The sequence below is a fragment of the Protopterus annectens genome, chromosome 14.part0 (assembly GCF_019279795.1).
Source record: "Protopterus annectens isolate FY-2018-M chromosome 14.part0, PAN1.0, whole genome shotgun sequence".
In the NCBI taxonomy this organism is placed as follows: domain Eukaryota; kingdom Metazoa; phylum Chordata; order Ceratodontiformes; family Protopteridae; genus Protopterus; species Protopterus annectens.
The window spans coordinates 610,623,773-610,644,129 of NC_056748.1; the positions used below are offsets into that span (position 1 = coordinate 610,623,773).

The 20,357-nt window shown below is 42.7% G+C and overlaps 1 protein-coding gene across 3 annotated transcripts in view; it reads left to right on the forward strand.

Annotated features, from left to right (window-relative positions):
* Positions 1-20,357, forward strand: part of LOC122789133 (WASH complex subunit 2A-like) — a 2,558,205-nt gene that overhangs the window by 2,266,148 nt on the left and 271,700 nt on the right. For all 3 annotated transcript variants that reach the window (XM_044056354.1, XM_044056357.1, XM_044056356.1), the window contains one exon: positions 4,970-5,176. In XM_044056354.1, coding sequence (XP_043912289.1) covers positions 4,970-5,176 — 207 coding nt within the window. The remainder of the gene's footprint in view (positions 1-4,969; positions 5,177-20,357) is intronic.

Genomic DNA, 20,357 nt, shown 5'->3' on the forward strand with positions numbered 1-20,357 from the left:
CCAGACGTTCCACCCGGTCAACGGGAGGCCGCTGGCAGAAATTGGCCATCTGCTAAAGAAAAGAGCCATCCAGCCCGTCCCCAGACCAGATCGGATCAGGGTTCTACTCCAGGTTCTTTTTAGTGCCAAAAAAGACGGGGGATCTAAGACCAATTTTAGACCTTTCTCTCTTGAACCTGGCAGTCCCCAAGGAAAAATTCCGAATGGTCACTCTGCAATCTATTCTCCCCCTTCTGGGAGAAAATCACTGGATGTGTTCTATAGACCTCAAAGATGCGTGCTACCACATCCTGATGGACAGGCGCCCAGGAGGTTCCTCCGCTTCGGCTGGGAGCCAGTCACTACCAGTTCCGGGTCCTTCCCTTTGGTCTCACCACAGCCCCCAGGGTGTTCACCAAAGTATTAGCAGTGGTAGCGGCCCACCTGAGGCTTCAGGGGGTGCAGGTCTTCCCCTACCTGGATGACTGGCTTCTTACCGCCCCAACAAGGCATCTACTACTATTGGCGCGAGACTCCTTTCTCCATCTTGCTCCCATTCTGGGCATTACAATAAATACAAAGAATTCCAACCTGGCGCCCACACAGCTCTTAGATTTTATAGGGGCCAGGTTAGACACAAGGAGTTTAAAAGCCTTCCTCACTGCAGACAGAGTTCAAAATCTGCAGCTGCAGGTGTGGGCCATTCTCCACTCAAGTTCTGTTCCGGCGGAGTTGGTCCTGAGGGCTCTAGGGTCCATGGCGTCTGCTGTAGCACTTCTTCCTCTTGCCAGGCTCAATATGCGCATCCTCCAGTGGACTCTCTTAGTACAATGGTCATACCTTGCTCTCCCTATGCATCATCCCATTGCGATCAGCAAGGCTTGCAAGCGGTCCCTCCTGTGGTGGCTTCACTCCCCAGATCTCCACGGAGGCCGCCCATTTTGTGCTTCTCCCCCTCTCGCCACGGTGACCACGGACGCCTCCCGCCTCGGGTGGGGGGGGGCATTTTGCGGGCCGGACCGTCCAAGGCACGTGGAACGATTCAGAGACCTTACTGCATATCAACGTTCTAGAGATGAGAGCAGTGCTCTTAGCGTTGCTAGCACTTCGACTTTCTTCCCTTGGGAACAATTGCGATTCAATCGGACAACATGTCAGTTGTCTGGTACATCAACAAGCAAGGGGGAACAAGGTCTTACCCTCTTTGTCGAGAAGCCATGAGAGTTTGGGAATGGGCAATCTCCACCAACCGCTTTCTAATAGCAATGCACATTCCGGGTCGGTCCAACATCCTGGCGGACAAGCTCAGTCGCACCATTCTGACCCCTTACGAGTGGTCTCTCAATTTTCAAGTAGCGGAACGCATATTCGCACGGTGGGGAACTCCTTCATGCGATCTTTATGCCTCTCCCTCAAACACCAAGTGCGACAGTTTTTTCGCTCTGATACCTCCTCCAGGAGGTTCTCCAAGAGACGCTCTGGTGCATGCTTGGCCACCCGGTCTTCTGTATGCTTATCCACCCTTGCCTCTGATGCTCCAAGTTCTTCAGAAAGCCTCTCGGGTGGGTTGCAGAATGATTCTCATTGCGCCTCGACAGATCTGGTTCCCCTTCCTAAGGTCTCACTCGGTGAATCCTACTTGGATTCTAGATCCCATTCCGGATCTGATATCTCATCCATCCTGCATATCTCCTCCGAACCTGGACAACCTGAAGCTGACCGCTTGGCTGCTCCAGTTCCACTCTTGATCAGGACTCCCGGTATTTCGTCCCCTGTTAAGGCAATCCTGGTGGCAGCTCATAAACCGTCCACTAGGAAAGTCTACCGCAGCAAGTGGAAACGGTTTTCTTTGTGGGCGGAGCGGCAAGGCCTGAATCCTTCACAGTTCCTCTCCCTTTAGTGCTTGATTTCTTAACCACTCTTTTAACGATGGTGCCAGCAGTTCCACAGTCAAAGTACAACTGGCGGCAATTTCACATTATCACATTGGTCATGACTCTAGTCCACTCATGTCAGCCAAGTTGTGTAAAATTTTCCTTAAAGGTACTTTCCTTCTCAGGCCCCCTGTAAAACAAGCGGTTCCTCCATGGGACCTTTCCTTAGTTCTCCAGGCCTTGACCGCCCCCCCCTTCGAACCAGCGGCTACGGTGGATCTCAAATTCTTGTCTTTCAAGACAGCCTTTTTAGTAGCCATTACATCGGCCAAGAGAGTTTCAGAGCTCCAAGCATTATCAGCTAAACCTCCTTACTTGGTCTTTCATCCGGACCGTGTTTACCTCAGGACCAACCCGTCCTTTCTTAAGCAAACATTAATCAATCCATTAACCTCCCTGTTTTCTTTCCTAAATATGAAAACAAAGGTGAATACAAGCTTCACTCCTTAGATGTTCACAGGCAACTTAGATTTTATCTAAACAGAACGGCTGGTCATAGGCAATCCGATCAGTTGTTCATTTCCTTTGCTAAATTTAATTTGGGCAAGCCAATTTCTAAAGTCTCTGTCTCGCTGGATTTCACAGTGTATCTTATTGGCTTATCAAGCTTCAGGAAGGCCCGCACCGGAGGGTGTACACGCCCATTCAACCCGGTCAGTATCTACCTCGGCAGCCTTTAAGGCTAGGATTCCTCTAGATGATATTTGTGCAGCAGCCACGTGGGCTTCATCTCATACTTTTATTTCCCACTATAAGTTGGATCTTGCATCTAGGGGTAGAGCATCCTTTGGCTCCGCGGTGCTCCGGAATATCCTTCCATGATGGCCGCCCAAGATTCAGGTAGCTGGGGACTCTGTCCCACAGGTTGCAGACAAATGAATCTCCTACTTCAGATTTAGAAGTTATGTACTCACCATAACGTTCCATCTGAGTAGGTGTATTCATTTGTCTGCAACCATCCCGCCCTCCTATCCCCCTGGCCTTTCAGTTTCCTGCACATTATGTGTTGCCCTTTTCAGGGTGTTCTTGCTGTTGGCAAACTCGATCTGAGGTCATGAGGGTAGAGCAGGGTATTATGGGTGAGGGGAGGAGCTGAGAGCTTGGATCCATAGCTGGTAAACCATGCCGGTTCGGATCCGATATCGGATCCATAACCCACAGGTTGCAGACAAATGAATACACCTACTCAGATGGAACGTTATGGTGAGTACATAACTTCTAATTTTCCTCACTGTAGTGCAATGTCTGAGTTGGTATATTTACTTAGCAGGGGGTGTAGGGTGGCTTGCCCCTCTGCAAAAATGTTAAAAAGATTTTTTTTTATTTGTTTATTAGTTTTGAAGTTTCAAAACTTCAATCTTAAGGTCTCGACCATTTGCACTTTGAAGTTCTGAAACTTTGAGCTTGTAAGTAAATCCATATTCTGTAGAGAACCAGACTGCTTTTGTGTTACTAACCACTTTATTCAGCCTATTGCCTTGCAGCTTCAAATCCTTGTTTGGCCTTAAAACTGGCATTACTTGGACTATTTTGCTTCTTAATATCTTTGAGATACTCATTTAGCTGGGAGTGTTTAGAAAATAAAGCTGAAGTGTTTTTTGTCCATGGCTTACCTGGCCATATGAAGCCATATTCACAATATGGCAGTCCTTGATCAAATGTCTGATTTTCTTGTTAGTTTACCTTTCAGCTGAGCTCTCAATCATATGAGGTAGATCATATATGACAGTTTTAAAAACTTTTATTTGCTGGAGTGTTAGATGGCTGCTGTCTTTGCATCAACAACATACATCTCAGCTTCTTACTGCAAGAAATCTTTACAAAGCCCAACAAAATGGGGGAGACAAAGACCCAAAAATAGAGAAGTTTTTTTAAATATTGCTCTTATAAACTTAGAAGATTGCTAGAGTAACCGAGTTTGATTTAATATGCATTTTCTGAAGGATTTGAAGTCTGAAACTCAAATGTGTGCTATTATTTAGTGACTTCAGTCCTCAGATCATCCCAGAGATTTGCCAGAAAACCACAAATGTTATGAGGAACAGGCCAAAAATCTGGACATTCTGGGAAAATCTTGACAGTTGAGAGGTATGAGAACATTTCCTTGTGTGCCTGATGTTTTCCAGGATGCCTTAGCTTTGGAGTTGCATTACTAGTCAAGCAGTTACATAAATGTGTATAATTTCTGTCTTTACGTTGTTTATTGTAATTAGGCCAGTGTAGCTGTGGGGTACTGTGTAACAAATTACCCCAATTAATTAATTAATTATTAGTTAAATTACTGGTAATGGTCTCTTTTTTGACATTTGTCTTCAGAAATCATCTTTTAAGTTCCTTTGCAGTAGTGCTGTTGGACCTTTGCAGTTACGTTATTCTCTTTTTTCACCTTAAACTTTTATAACTTTGAACGTGTATCACTTTGAACTACTGCAAGAGGCCTTACACTAGATTGTTGTTGGCAGTCAAGCGTTGGGTAAAGATGTTGCAGAGTCTTGGAGAATTTGAATTCCAGAATGTTCCATTCACAGCTAGTGTGCCCTGAAGTTTTTGAAGCAATATCTAAGAGTGAAGAACTCCTAGAGGACACCCATTTTTTTAGGTATCCATTTGTTTCTGAGTATTAAAAAGTGCATTAATTAAAAAAAACATTACAAGCATTTATATGTTATTGTGGTAGTCGTGAGGAGAGGGAGTGGAGGTTGCAAGCCTTCACAGTTTCATTAGTAGATTTTCAGTGGTATAATAATATCCATAATTTGTGTTATAGGTAGAATAGCAAAAATCAGCTCACACACACAATATAAATTATGCTCAGACTTCATGAAACAGTGCTATACTACTGCAGTTGCATATTGTGCACTCTAAAATATCTATAGTTCTGAGAATGTAAGCAGTGCATTTTAAGTGTGTATACGTGTGTGTGTGTGTGTGTATCTCTCTCGCCTGCTCTATCTCTCTGTCTGTACCTAATAATCATTATTATTACATAACTGTTTAATAATTTACATGTTTTGTTCACTTTTGTATATTTTCTGTCAATCTTTTGTCTGCAACAGGCTACTTTGGTGATTAACCCTGCAAGCCTCTTGCCAGGCAGTGCCCCTAGAATTCCAGGAGCAGCAGCTGTCATGCCAGGAGCAAGCCTACCTTCATCGCGAACTTATGATGTTGAAACTAGTGTTGTCAGATCTTCCATTATCAAAGAAGATGGTGTTAGCTTTGATCTTCCGGCACAAGCAGATACTTTGCATAGTGCAGTTAAGGTAATGAAGGGCTTTAAGTTTCGAATACATTGTGCTGATAGCTGTATTGCCATTTTTGTAGTGCTGTAACTGGGAGACTATGTTCCAGTATTGCTTAGCGTTGCATAACAGGCTGCCTAAGTGTGAGTCTTTTTGCAGCAGTGTTCTGTTTTGTTTTCAAATAACTTTTTATTTGAAGGCATTTAAATTGCAAGGAAGTAAAGTACACACAAAAATGGCGTACAAAACAGAAAAATGTTCACTATTAACATAAATAATTGTATAGAAGTATGTCAGCTTGAAGAATGAATTCTTTATCAAAAAATAGTTTGTTTTTCTTGTGAAGTTCAGCAAAAGTTAAACATATTTGGTACATTCCATAATATCATTTAGGCATAGTTTTGTAATACTACCAGTACCCTACAAAAACTGCATCATGTAACAAAATTGTAAGAAACAGCAGCCCGTTAAGGACATCTAGTAACTCAGATGAACTTGAAGAGTCTGAATGGTAGTGCGTATAATTATGAATTCCATTTGTTCAGATAATAATTTGGTGAATTTTCCCCACAATTCTATCAGATTCCGCCAGTTTGTGTTACTATGTGATACTAATTTACAAAATTTTAAGTGCTTGAGTGTCTCATTTTTCAGACCTTCTCAAGTCCTTGTTTTAATGTATAGTCAAATGTTTTGTAATATATGTTTATAAACATGAAAATAGATATTGTAAACATTAAGCCATTACTAAAATTCTTAAATTATTTGTATTAATATTACACTATATGTAAAATGGCAAACTTCTTAAAAGTAACATCATCTTAGATAGATATGCTTTTAGCTTTTTGTTTTAAAGCATTCTATAAATTATTTGAGTAAGGGGTTCTCTGAACAATGTGCAGAACGTATAATGTCCAAATGCGAAAAGCAACAAGAGGCAACCACCGAACTTACAATAATCCAGTCTCGTAATTTAAAAATGTAAAAAGTCTTTATTTAACGTGCACTAGGTAAGCGCTTTCACTGCCAGCTTCATCAGACCATAAAACTTTTCAAATGCTCAAACACTTGTTTAAATAGCAAACGTGATGTTAAACTAATTATCCAACTAACTTTTAAGAATACAGAGTTCTATTAGTATATTATTTTAAAACTTCTAGTAATACACTCTCTAACTTTTCATAGTGAAATATAAATGCATTCATCCTACATACTTATTCACCATAAAAGTAATCAAGTTACTAGGCTATAAGCCAGTTTAATATATCCAGTGGAAGAATTTATCCTATTGCAGAAATGCATTTTCTGTATAACGGATACTTAAACTTCAAAGCTTCCGTTGCCCCTACTGTGAAGTGAGCAGATCCACTTGTATCTATATAGGCATGAATAAAAATATAGAACCCTGTTGGTTTACTTAATAAAGCCAATACACTACTACAACATTAAAAAGTATGCAGAATGTCACCATTATCAACCTTAAATGCACTGGAGATAGCTGGAAAGCTAAGAAAGTAGGATTCTTTTTTAGAAGGTATTAAATATGCACTGTGATTTTCATAAATTGTGTGCAGTATATTTTTAAAGTAAATTCTTTCAGTTTATTTATAGAATTTCTTGGCACATTTTGTTATTAACAGGAACATATACTGACCAAATTTTTGAATATTTGTAATCATTCTTTTATATAATTTTTATTAACATCTTTATGAAATCATCTTATTGTATCACTATAACATGAGTGTATGTAAATAAATAGAAAAGAAAAACTGTAATAAGTTTCCATTCTAATTGTTTTGCAATCTAAATATATGATATTCATCATAACTACAAGGGTTTTGTTGGTTTATAGGACTGGGTCTGCAGTGTTTCAGTCTTTCCTGAGAGCAGAGGCTTCCACTTGACAGCTACATGAGGGGGTTGGGGTTGATATAATGATTAAGGTGTTACCTCACAGTCACAATCTACAGGATTTGATTTTCACCTTTGAAAGGAAAATTAGTCAACTTTAAAATGGCCCACAAAGGCAGCTAGCTTAGTACTTATGAAACGGTGAACCTTAATTGATCACTTTTGCAGTAACCTTAGTTATATGGGTTATAACCTGCATGGAATTTAACAGCCGGCTAGCTTCCAAAGCTTCAGGGCACCTTTCACTTGCATAAACCATCAGTCATCTTGAGCAGAGCTGACTAAAAAGACAGGTTTGGTTGCCAAGCCTTTCAGAGCTTCTTGCCACTGAAGAGTATGTTCCTCTGAGGCTTTTGAGGATTTCATGGTTGTCTTGTGCTGTTCCTTTGCTAGGCAGATAAGTTCCCCTTGGGGAAGAACCTTCCATTTAAAAAAATAATGATTTGTTTATTAATAGTGTCCTATTCACCAAAATTATTTTTAAGCTAGGGGTTTGTGTTTTAATGGATTGTCACAGGACTTCACTGTACTTTAAACAAGAGCGCACTTTTCCCCTGTGAATTTAAAAGTTGTTTTGAAGTAAATAAAAGCCATTTATTTCTGTGGAAAATTGTGTTTATTATAATTTTGGGGACTTACATGGTGTTCTGAAGTTTTTTTATTGTGTTTTTATGTGAAAAGAAAAGTTACTTTTAAACACTTTTAATTTTTACTGGCTTTTGTGGTTGTTCTCCCCAAGAAAGAGGCACCATTTTCAACTTGACCATGGAACAAGCTACCAGGTCCTTCTTCAACTCAAAAAAAGAAAAAGTTAAGCAAACACCCTCTGCTGTGTCTGGGGAAGTACAGCTTCTGTGTGGTTTTCTTCATTGAGAAGCTGGTGGAAGTACTCCTTCCATCTGCCTTTCATGTCCTGTGGACATTATCAGCATCCCCCTTTATCCCATTTTCTACATAGGGTCAGGTCAGGTGTCATTATCTCTGTCTCTATTCAGTGCAGTTCTGCTATCTTCTTCGACACTCCTGCATGACTGTCATAGGTTTGCAGGTCTCACACAATACATCCACCTTTTTGCTGGACACCCATGTTTCCTCTTACCTTCTTCCTGTCAATACCACATTATCTTCACCAGATGGCCTTTCCTTAACTTCACATGTGGCCAGACCATTGTAATCTGTTAGATCTTTCTGTAATCGGAACTATTTTGGTTGCTCTTCTTATGGTCCTCATTTCTTCATCTGTCCCAAAGTGTGCATCTAACATCCCATCTTGTGCACATTGATCATCATCTCTAGCTTCCTCAACTACTCCGTCTTTACTGCCCAGGTTTCTGTACCGTACAGTAATTTGCTTACCTGGTGTGGCTACATGTCTGTTCTGTAGTTCTTACACATGCTGTTTTGAAGTGCTGCTATTATTCTTCAAGTCCACCTATTTCCTGTTTTTGAGGTGCTGTAGCCCTGAATAAATCCTTGAGCTGTTGTGCTATCTCTTGAGTCAACTTCCAGGTCTTCAGCCTAATCTCTGTTGACCTTAGAGTCTTCTCTAGCCACTGCTTGTAGCCAGTTGTGGCAACCAGTAGTTTATGCTGTGGGCCAACAGTTTCACTGGGTATGACTTTGCCACCACAACAGGCTATCCATTTGGCTCAGCCGCATATAAGTGACTCTGCTGTGGCCCTTGTTTTTTTCTTAAGACCAGTCATCGTTTACCCCAGATCCCTCTGGTGTAGCACCTATAGCCAGTGTGGACTGGATATTAGCTATGTTTTCTGCGGCTCTTGGTGTCCCCACAGTTGGCAAAGGAGAGCCACTCATGTTGGCCCTGTCTTGTTGCAATGTTGTGCCCATTCCTGAGGAAGCTGCTTCTGCTGTAAATAACACTGTTGGTCTCTTTTATGTCCTGTCAAAAACAAGCCGAAAACTAAACGTGTATCTACTTCTCCTCAAATTTCCTTTGACAGGAGTCATTTACCTGGTCTGGCTCAGGGTTTAATTTTTAATTCAGGCTATTGATCGTTCTTATATGGTGGTTTCTGGCAAAAGAGAGACATCTATTTTTCTGGAGAGAGTCAAGATTCTGAATCTGGACTGGAAAGTGTAGGGACAGATAAGTGTTTTCTCCTCAGATTTCTGATTCAGACTCAGTCAGAGGAGAGCTCAGTTTCTGATACTCCTTTGGGGTTTTCTCTTTCTGTGAGTCTTTTTCCAGAATGTCCCAGTGTTGTACAAGACTGAGATTTTTAAGTTCCTCAGAAAATACTATGAGCTACTACAGAAGAAATTTCTATAACCTTCACACATTCCTCCAGTTCTGTTAGCTTTGGATGATATGTGCACCACTGCCTGCAATTTTCCTCATAGTCAACCAGCTGCCCTGAAAAGTCAGATAGAATGTATAAAGTTCCCCAATCTTTTAAGCTTTTATATACTCTTTCTAAACTCTGAATTACCAGTTTTCTTTTTGGCAACATATAGTTCCAGACTAATGGATTCTAAAGGTCATGTATCAAAGTTACAGGTGACAGTGGGTTGATGTTCATCTGTTGTCTCTTCTATCCTTCCTCAGTGTATGTGCCTTCGGATCTGACTTGGGCTACTAAGATCTTCCCCTTATCCATAATCCCTTCCTGTCCCCAACATTAGCCCAGATCTTTTTTGCCACAATTTAGCTTTTTTGTGTACTTTCTGCTTACCTGTTACAAAAAAAAAAGAAAAGTTTTACGTGTTCTGTTTCTCGATCTTTTGCACTGTTGGTGCTCTTTTCTGATTGGTGTTTGATGTAGTGTTGGGGTTTCTTTATTAGACCTTGGTGAATTCTTAGGGCAACTCATTTATGTTTTGTAGCTTGAACCTTTTTCTACAGGGTGGGAAAACCCTCTGGTTTCAGGAAACGTGTTGCCTGTGGCCACAAGATCCCTAATTTGCATTATCGCTCAAAATGTTTGTATTGTCTTGGTGCAGCTCATCTTGATGAAAATTACTCATTTTGCATTGCCTTTGGCCAGAGAGCTATTACTGAATGTCAGAACAAGTTGGTTCTGGTCCTGAAGGGACTTCCCCCATCCCCCACAGAAGACTTGCTTGGACCTCTTTCTTCTTCTTCTGGTTCTGGAGCTTCCCAGTCCTTCAAGAAGATTTTGTGCAGACATAAATGGGAGAAACATAGTGAAAAATCCAAAGATAAAGTCATAGAGGCTCAGAAGCATTCCCCTGATGGCTCCTTCTCTTTGGTTGTTTCTTTGGCTCTGGCTCCAAACCTTCCTAGACTATCTGATCTGACAAATCTACTGGACCTAATAGTAATTGGATCCCCTACTCTACCTCTTCAGGAGCCTAGCTTTTCACTGGAGTCAGTCTCTCCTAGATTGCACTCACCCTTCCTGCAAAAAAAGGTTGGTGCATCACCCCTTCAGAACTCTTTCCACCTCCTCATCCATCAGATCAATCTGATCTGCCAGAAGCCTTTCAGTAATGGATACTGATAGGATGATGAGGAAGTTTCTCAGGACCCAAATCCATTTGGGAGTTCTGGCTTAGACCCCTGTCAGACACGTGGGCTTCGGTCCTTCTCCTTTTGCTGTGGTCACTCCTATCCCAGTCTACCCTCCGGGTTCAGATCCTGTGGATCCTAGCTTCACCCAAGAGTTGTCATCTTTGGAGCTGATGACTTTGTCATCTTCCACTTCGGCAACAACTCTGATCCGACCGTCTCTAAGCGTCTCGGATCCAGAAGGATGTAGTTGCTGGAGTATTGCCCCTGTATCCAGGATAGGGGAGGGTGTATATTATGTTATCGAACTTTTAAAAGTTCGAACGTCATATGCTTGAAGCCATATGATCCAACTTTTAAAAGTTCAAAAAGCTAAAAAAAATCAACAGAAAAAACCTTCCTGACCATTTTAACCAGGGAGGCAAGCCCCCTGCACCTCCCCCGCTCTTTAAATATACCAACTCCGAGATCACACTACAGTACAGGAAAGGGAAATCCTTCCATTCCACACTGTACGGAGATCTTCGCTGAAATGTTCGAACTTTTAATAGTTTGATCATATGGTGTCCAACCATATGACGTTCGAACTTTTAAAAGTTAGATAAGGTAATATACACACGATAAGGGATTGACTAACATTTTCGGTGCCATCACTTCCTGTTGGACAGTCAGTGCTTGATAGCTCGGCTACAGCATTGGCATAGGAGCTTGGATGGGTGGGTACAATGGCCAACCTGATTTGGATGTTTTGGTTCCTTTGGAGTGGTTTGGGTTCCCCGTCAGCTTAGGCTTTCAAGGCCATTGAGGGAATACTCTCCCTTCTTGGTGTGTGGACTTTGTCTTATGTATTCATCTCCCTCCATCCATCCGCCATCAGAAGTTCTTGGGTCCTGATCCTGCTGTTCAATCCCATTGAGACATCCATTCCCATTTGAGCCTCAAGACAGCCCATATCCAGGACTCCTGTTCATCTTCTGTGTCCTTGCCGTAGAATCCAGCCACAGAGGCACCTCGGAAACATTAGTTGAGAGGAAGCACGTAGACTCCCCACAGGAATCATTAACTGAAGACACTGACTTTGAAGGGAAAGGGTCCCCCAGATCACCACTTGAGGACATCTCATTCAGTGAGATTTTCAAACTATTGAGATAGAAAGGCAGATGGTTCTCTTAAGACCCCCTCCCAGGAGGAGTCAGTGTTTCTCAAGGCCTTCAGGTCTAACTACTACTTGGATGGTCCCTCCCATAGTTGAGATGGTTAACTTGAACTTGAAGCAGTCATGGAAGGAACTGGATTTGACTAAACTCATCCACACAAGCTAGACAAAATTTTAGTGTCACTTAAAGATCACCACCTTCATTGGAGCAAGGGTCCAGTTGTTGATTCTGTGGTAGTGGCTGTAGCCATGAAAAAAGGAGCTGGTCAAGGAGAGCTCCTCTGTCCATCCCCCTGACAGGGAGTCTACGGCATTAGACAGGTTTGAGAAGTGTATTTGCACTTTACCTGTCTTTGCACTGAGAGCACTGAACTGCCTGGCACACATGACAAGATTTCAGAGCATTTGTCAAAGGGGCATTCTAAATCTCTCTCAGGGTCCTTATCTGCAGAGGACAGAAAAATGGTGGATTCAAAACTGGCCCTCCCCACAGTCCCTTTCCAATGCTTCAGTGTATCTGCTCTCCAGTAGGACTGCAGGCACTTCAGGAGCTGCAGGTACAGGCATTAAGCGCAAAGACATGCTTTGATGAGGTTGTGTGACTTTGTGGAGCACTTAGACATCCTTTGTGAATGCCCCTTTTGATGACTCAACTCTTTTTGGACCAAAATTCAAGGGCATGCACTCTAGGAGTGAGCAAGATGGAAAAAACCTTTCTGACTAAGGAATATAGTTTTTTGAGGGAGTAAGAACCATACATCTCAAATGAGCAGATTTTTACAGAATGTCCAGATTTTTGTCTCATGTTTTTGGTCGTTTTGTGGTTTTCTGACAAATCATGGAGGACTGAAGTCACCAAATAATGATAGGCATTTCAGTTTCAGAGTTCATATCCTTCAGAAAATGCATGCTAACACACCACCTTTTATTCTACCAACATTTTAGTTTACAAGAGCAGTATTTAAAAATTGTCCCTGTTTTTGAGCTTTTGTCCCACCATGATTTTTGCTTTTGTTCAACTTTCTTTGCAGTAAGAGGTTGAGAGTTTTGCAAGAAACTGTAGTTCCAGAATTCCCAAATGGTACATCTGGACACTTCTGGAGATAGACTTCACTTCCCATGGCAAAGGGGCATAATTCTAACAGTGGTTGTCAAACCTGTGGCAGAGGAGATCCTCTATCCCTGCTCTTGAGTGGTTGCCTGAATGCTGTGTTAAGGAGGTATTCGGCAGGGCACTTGTCTCTGCACCCCGAGGCCTAGACCTCCATCACTGAAGGCACATAGATACAGAAGATTATAATCGGAGGCTATTCTATCCCCTTTTTTCTGTCCCCTTCTGCCATCAGAAAAGCTTCCCAGTGCTCTGTCCTCACAAAGAAAAGCAACAGTTATAGAAATAATAAAGCTGCTGGACAAGCAAGTCATCTAGGAAGTCCCATGAGAGCAACACGGATCCAGAATTTACTTAAGATGCTGTTTGGTGCCAAAAAAGACTGGGAACCTTAGGCCAATATTGAATGTCAGTCAATGTGTCAGGCAAACAAAGTACTGGATGGTCGCAGTACAGGCCATCCTCTCCTTATTGAGGAAGGATGATTGGATGTGCTCGATAGACCTTCAGGATGCATGCTACCACGTAATGATAGGCAATCTGGAAGTTTCTCACTTCCATCTGGGAGCCAGTCATTTTTAATTCAGGGTACTCCCCTTTAGTTTCACTGCAGCCCCCAGGGTGTTCACTAAGTGCATGATGGTGATCACAGCTCATCTAAGACTGCAAGAGTTCCAAATATTCCCATATCTAGATGACAGGCTGATTTCTGCTCTTAAGAATCTTCTCATCCATGCCTGGGACTCCTTTTTCCAGCTTTTCTGTTAGCTGAGTATCGCAATGAACTTAGAAAAGTCCAAATATCTTCCGGTCCCGATAACACAGTTCATAAGTGCTTACCTGGATACGACATCTCAGATTGCGAGACATCCAGAGAATAGATTGGCCACCCATATGCAATCAAATTTACACATTGTTTTCTGCCAAAGAAGCCTGTAAAACCGATTCTACAGCTACTAGGATATATGTCTGCCTCAGTCACCTGGGTTCCCCTAGCTAGGTACTACATGATGGTACTCCAGTGGGCATTTCCAGTATAATGGTCTATCAGACATCAACCCATGAGTTTTCAAATGCAACTACTAGACATTTGCAGGACTCACACATGATGGTGGCTTGAATCCCTGAAAGTATCCCATGGCTGCCGATATGTTCCTCCTTCTCCCAAGGCCACAGTGACCATGGATTTTTCCCAGCTGTGGTGAAGGCAGGGCCGGCCTTAGCTGAAACGGCGCCCTAGGCGAAGTACTTATCTGGTGCCCCCTTAAGCCCCACCCGCACCATACTCAAGGAACACCCCTATTTGAGCCACGCCCACAGATGGTTGAAAGTATCAGGATTGTCAGAGGACAGCTCAGGAACGGATCAGTTCTTTGGCATTAGTATTAAATGCCAAATAAGTTTACAGAAACAATCATATGACCAAATAAGCCAATTATGGTGACAGATTTTAGTGCCATCATCTACCACCTCTCATGGCTAGGACTGGGGTGGGAGGTACTGTAATGTTGTTCGTCTTACTTACCAAACAGGTCATGTGGTACAAAGATGGAGGCTATCTTCTCAGGTCTTGTTCCATCATACAGGATGGAGGGGGGGGGGCTCTTATTAAGATTCTTTGCTTGGCCAAATATTTATGCTAGTTACTATGAACACCTTGAAAATGAAAGGAAAAGAAGAAAGTACAGAGTAGCTGAAGGGTAGAAAATGTACCCACTGGCTCCCATTTTAGTGAATAAAACATATAAAATGAACCAGTGTCGAACAACCTAGGGCAGTGGTTGGTGACAATTTAGTCTGGATCATTACAAACAAGGGAACTGTGTTTGGGTTCCTGAGGGACTGTACTACAAATAAGCAGAGGCGATGTACAAATTAAACAGATAAGTCATTACACTGCCACATAACACTGTGGAATATTCCAAAGAAGCTGAAATGAGCAGAAATCCTCTGCCCCATAAAAACACAGGAACACTAAGTGTAGCAGCAGCTTTTTACCTTTTAATCAGCACTTACCCTTCTTGCAATTATTAACCCTCAGACCCACAGTCAGCAAAATATTTTCACATAAACTGACAAGAGGTGAACATACTCTTTGGCAGGACATTGCATCCTGAGACTAACAGTTTAGTTTAAAAAAGAAAAGTACATTGTTATCTTAATCCTAGTTGGACTACATTTCCAGCTACTAGTGCCTGCTCTCTACAGTTTATGAGCTGTAGTCAGAGTGGCATAGCCACAGATCATATTACTGTAAAGCCCATACAGTGGAGCATTTGTACAAAATGAACTTTTTCCTCGACTGTTTCCAACTCGGGCTGGGGATCTATGGTAACCAAAATGAAGTGGAATGCAGGAACATTAACAGCAAATAAAACACAGCTCATTTAACTCACTGTATCCAGTCTGGGATAGTCATCTCTGCTCATATACAGGATTATAGTGGGTTCCTAGACAGCCAAGGCCTCTAATGCAAATACTTGATTTGTAAGAGGCTACTAATTTCATGAATGTTTTCCAAGCCATCACTCATGTCCCCAGTATTTCCATGTCTCCAAAATGGACACAATAAAACATGTTGGCAAATTTTTGTTATACTTCAGGACATCAGTACTTCAAAGAGACATTATCAGCTCTGTTTTCAAACTGTGACAAACCACATGTAACAATGTTTTAATGTCATACGTAAATGAAATGCGTTCTAGCCATACTTGCAAAAAGAAAATTTATGCATGAATGCTCATAATGAAAACAAACAACATTCCAAAGACTTTGTAGGATGAAAGAAAGAAAGATGAGTAATTGAGTGCCAGAAGTACCTATTAACAAGACAAGGTGAGTAATGTAACCTATGCACTAGTTCTTACTAATCCCATTCAAAATCTTACCAAGGCATACAAAACATGTTATAAATCTAGTAATGGAGTAATTCACCAAGCACTTTGTTTTTTTAATCAGGCTCACGCAGTCACTAGACTGAATGGGTTCAGGGCACTAAAAGAAATGCAGTACCACTTACTGGACCAATACAGCCAGCATTAATACCTGATAAAAGTCCTTATTTATTGAGCTAATAAGCAATTAAAGTATTTGCAGTGTTTTAAAACTCACACATGGAAAACAAAAAACAAATATTTTTTCTCCCACTGACTCAGACATTTAAGAAATACCGAAGTGAGAAAAAAAAATTTTAATGCACAGATTAGATGCTCAACCATACAACAAGCCTCAAAAGACAGTATGGTTTGTATGTCTCTCTGTTGCTAAAAATCACAGACACCAGAGCTCAAGACCAATTATAAAAACAGCTGAGCTCTAACTCAAACAACACACTTTAAACCAATGTAAACTTGACTGAGAAGAAAAGAGACGGGCTTGTTCAAGCATCAATACTGTCTTGCAATAAATCACAACAAACAGAAATGCATGGGCAGTTGTTTTGCTATAATTCGTTAGCTTGTCGACTAGATGAAATCATTGCTAAAATGTACATTAGGCAACCAGCTCCGCAGAACAGAGGGATAAAATCCTCAGCACAGCCCCAGCAACCTGGGTTGAACTAGCTAAACCCAGGTGCTGAAAGAAGTCACCTAGACTGATGTTAGTGTCTAAAGGTGGACTTACTCTTCCTAAGGGGCAAGAAGGTATGCAAAGAAAGGTAGCTGGATAGTCTTGTGTGATAGTGGAAGCACAAACGTACCACTAGGCTGCTAAAGTATTACACACATCAGCCGGGGGGGGGGGGAGTTAAGATCCATGCAAAATCCTACAATTCTCACCGGATGCAGCTATAATCTACAACTTTTGCATAATCCTTGTGGTGTTTCAGGTGATTTAAGGACAGCAGAAACTAGCAAAACATACATCACATTTCACAAATACAAATCCCCGGCGGACCCCATACCTCATTTACCTCCTAGCCGCCGGTGTAAAAGTTGGAATTAAAACTCCAAAACACTCCATTCGTTTCGTAGTAGCCCATGTGGAAGAAATCAATGAACCAGGCAAACAAAACAACGCTAACTCACGTCCACAGATTCCAAGAAATGTGATAGCCAATAGCTGCACCCGCCTCTCTAGCGCGTCAATGAAGGAAGGAACGAGAGGCGGGAGTTAGCTGTTTACATATGCTCAATGGATCAGTGGCCGTGATGTCAGTGGTGCAAAATCATCACTGATAGGTTGAATAATGCTCCATAAGAGCGGCCACTCACATCAAGCCTATACATCATGCAGGGGGAGGGAATGAGTGAGAAGATGGCTTACGCGGGGGCTGTGCTACTGTGGATAGAAAAAAAAAGAACAAGTTCGTGCTTGAACTGGGGGAGGGTGCAATTGCCTAGCCTCTATGGGTGCCCAGCGGTGAAATTTGAAAAGAAATGTTGTTGTTGTCTTTCAGCTTTCCCGGTTAGGGGTCATTTCACAGTAGAACTCCGATCCGCTATGATAAATATGTATACAATTGCGCCCTTTTGAGGCCGGCCTGTACGGCGCCCTAGGCGGTCGCCTAGTTCGCCTACGCCTAAGGCCGGCCCTGGGTGAAGGTGGGGCATTGCATGGGTATAACTGTTCAAGGTATGTGGTGCCCATTCAAGGCCAGGCTTTGCATCAATTTTCTGTAGTTGAGGGCGGTACTCTTACATTGCAGGCTTTTCAGGATGCCCTACCTCTAGGAATAATATCCATTCAGATGGGCAACATGTCTGTAATCTGGTATATCAACAAGCAGGGGAGAACATTATGCTATCCGTTATTTAAGAAGCCGTGAGAGTGAGGTAATAGGTGCTGTCTTCCAGTCACTTTATGATAGTGTACATCCCGGGGAGTGCACATCCCGAGGAAATCCATTGTTCTGGTGGATAGGTTCAGCAGGTCTATCCTTCTACCTCATGAGTGATCAGATGGTGGCAGAGCAGATTTTCTGTCATAGGGGTTGACCATGCTGTGATCTCTTTGCCTCGCATCACTACACGAAATGCAGCAGGTACTTTGCCATGATCCCTCAAAAGGAGGAGTCACATGGGGATGCTGTGACCCACATTTGACCCTCTGGTCTTCTGTATGCTTTTCCTCCTACTCCTCTCATCCCAAAATTTTTACAGCAGGCATTGAAAAGTAAGGTCACAGTCATCCTCATTGGACCTTTCTGGCCTCAACAAGTGTGGATGTTCATCGTGTTACCCTGCTGCAGTCATCACACTTGGGTTATCCTGTCGTCAGGCGGTCCCGCAGTCTGCCTGAATTCCAAAGTCTTGGTCCAGCGTCGGTTGCTGTCGCTTCTTCCCTGACGTCAGTGCACCAGGGGTATATATGATGCATCCAACGCCATTTTCTTCCGTCTTTCTTGCCGCGCGGTGCCCAAAGCAGAAGCAGTTCGCAAGTGCCGGTCGGCTGAATCTTGAGATTTTCGAAGTCGAATTTCAGATCCGAAGTCTTCAATAAAGGTAAGTACCCCATTGGGAAAACTTTTCTTGCCTCAGACCGATGTCAGAAAAAGTTAACAATTGTATTTCTTGTGGGAAGCAAATATTTCATAAGGATTTTCATTCTTTTTGTATACCTTGCCTAGGCCCAGACCACGACGTCACTGGTTGTCACTTTTGTGCTAGGTTCAATAAGCGATCTATAAAACGACGCTTTGATTTTGCACGATACTACTTCGGTAGAAAATTTAATTACACTATGCCGTCAGAGCAACCGACTACCGGCGTGCACAAAAAACGCAAAGATAAGGACAGGCAGCCTAGACCCAAGCCAGACTCCGAGGCCTCGGCTGGGCCGGTCTCCGGTTCACCGGTTTTCAGTGAGGCGCCTACGCAGCCCCTGGCTACCGCAGAATTGGAACCCGAGACCGCTTCGGATCCTTTGGCGGAGAGTTCTAGGCCGACGCAGCCATTTTCTTTAGGCCCCACCGACGACATTGCAGAAAGAGAAGCCGGTGCTGCAGAAACACCTTCGGTTTCTGAAGGTGTCTTCAGACCGATGACACTCACCATAAAAACGTATCCTAAGCTTAAGACTCCTCTTAAACCAAAAAAGACTGCACTTCAGTCTCCAGTTCAAGGTCCCATGCCTAAGAAACAGATGCTTAGATTTGATCTCTTTTATCAGGGGTTCCCAACCCCCACCCGACAAAAGGCCTAGACAAGAGGAAGATTATGCCTCCTCTGATCAAGTGTCTATTTCCTCAGGCTCCTCTGAGGAACAAGATTACTCCTTTCCCCCTTATGAAGATTCTGATGCTGAGGATTCCATTCCCTCAGCTTCTCCTCGTGAAGATTACTCCTTTGGGGAAACTTAACATACTATGAGGGAATATTTTCACTGGGAAGGTCAGGACTACTCTGACTCAAAGAAAAGGCTCAGAGAGTTTCTTTTACTCCCCCAGCACAGACCACTTGCTATCCCCCCAGTTTTAGACAATGTGGATGATGTTTATTTAGAATCTAGTTTAAATCCAGATTCTCTGCCTCCTGCTCCAGCCAAACCAGACAGATATTATAGAGTGCCTGACTCCCACAAATTTCTTTACAAAAGCCCTGTTGCTGACCCAGAGACCATCTCCCAGGGTCCCAAAGGGGCTAAGGCTTCTATGGCAAAAAATCCTGTACCCTCTGAAAGGGACTCCAGAGCACTAGACAGGTGGGGGAAGAAGGTTTACACCTCAGCCACTCTAGCTATGAGAGCACTAAATTGTCAATTTCACATGCTAAAATACCAGCAATTTCTAATGTCTCAAATAAAACAAAAGATGAGCACACACCCTCAACAGTCTGAATTGAAGGAAATGCAGGATCTGTTGCATGCAGCTGAACAGGTGGGCAAACATACTTTACAATGCGGATTTGATTCCTTGGAAGCTTCCTGTAGAGCAGCTGTTACTGGGTCTGTTATACGTAGGCATGCTTGGTTAAAGGAACAAACTCTGCCTGATCATGTTAAAGCAAAGTTACTAGACGCTCCCTTACAACAGGATGTCCTATTTGGAGTTAAAGCAGAAGAAGTCTTAAAGAAAATGGAGGATAAGGCAAAATCTATGCAGACTGTCAAAGGTTTCTTACAGGTTCAGCCCCCTCGCTTCAGCAGAAATTGGCCAACAAAAAACTGGTCCTTTCCAGCTACTGACAGACCTCAGAGGGGTAAATACAGATGCCCAAGAGGCAGAGGACAACCACAAACCCACTACAAACCTCGACAATGGGGCACTGCAACAAAGAAGGGAGGAGAAGACAGGCCCCAAACTACTAGAAGGCAAACACAACAACTTAAACCTCATATGGCCAAGCAAAATTCTCTTGGCAGCTCCCTTGGGAGGAAAATTAGCACCTTTTTCAGACAACTGGCACATCGTCACAAAGGACAAATGGGTCCTAGACATTATTTCACAAGGATACAGATTCCATTTCCACACCTTGCCAACGATGAGGAATGCCAAACCTGCCACAAAATCAATGGGCAGAGACACAAAAACAAATTACAGCTCTCATGGACATGAGAGCCATTCAACTGGTACCTACACGGGAGCAAGGCC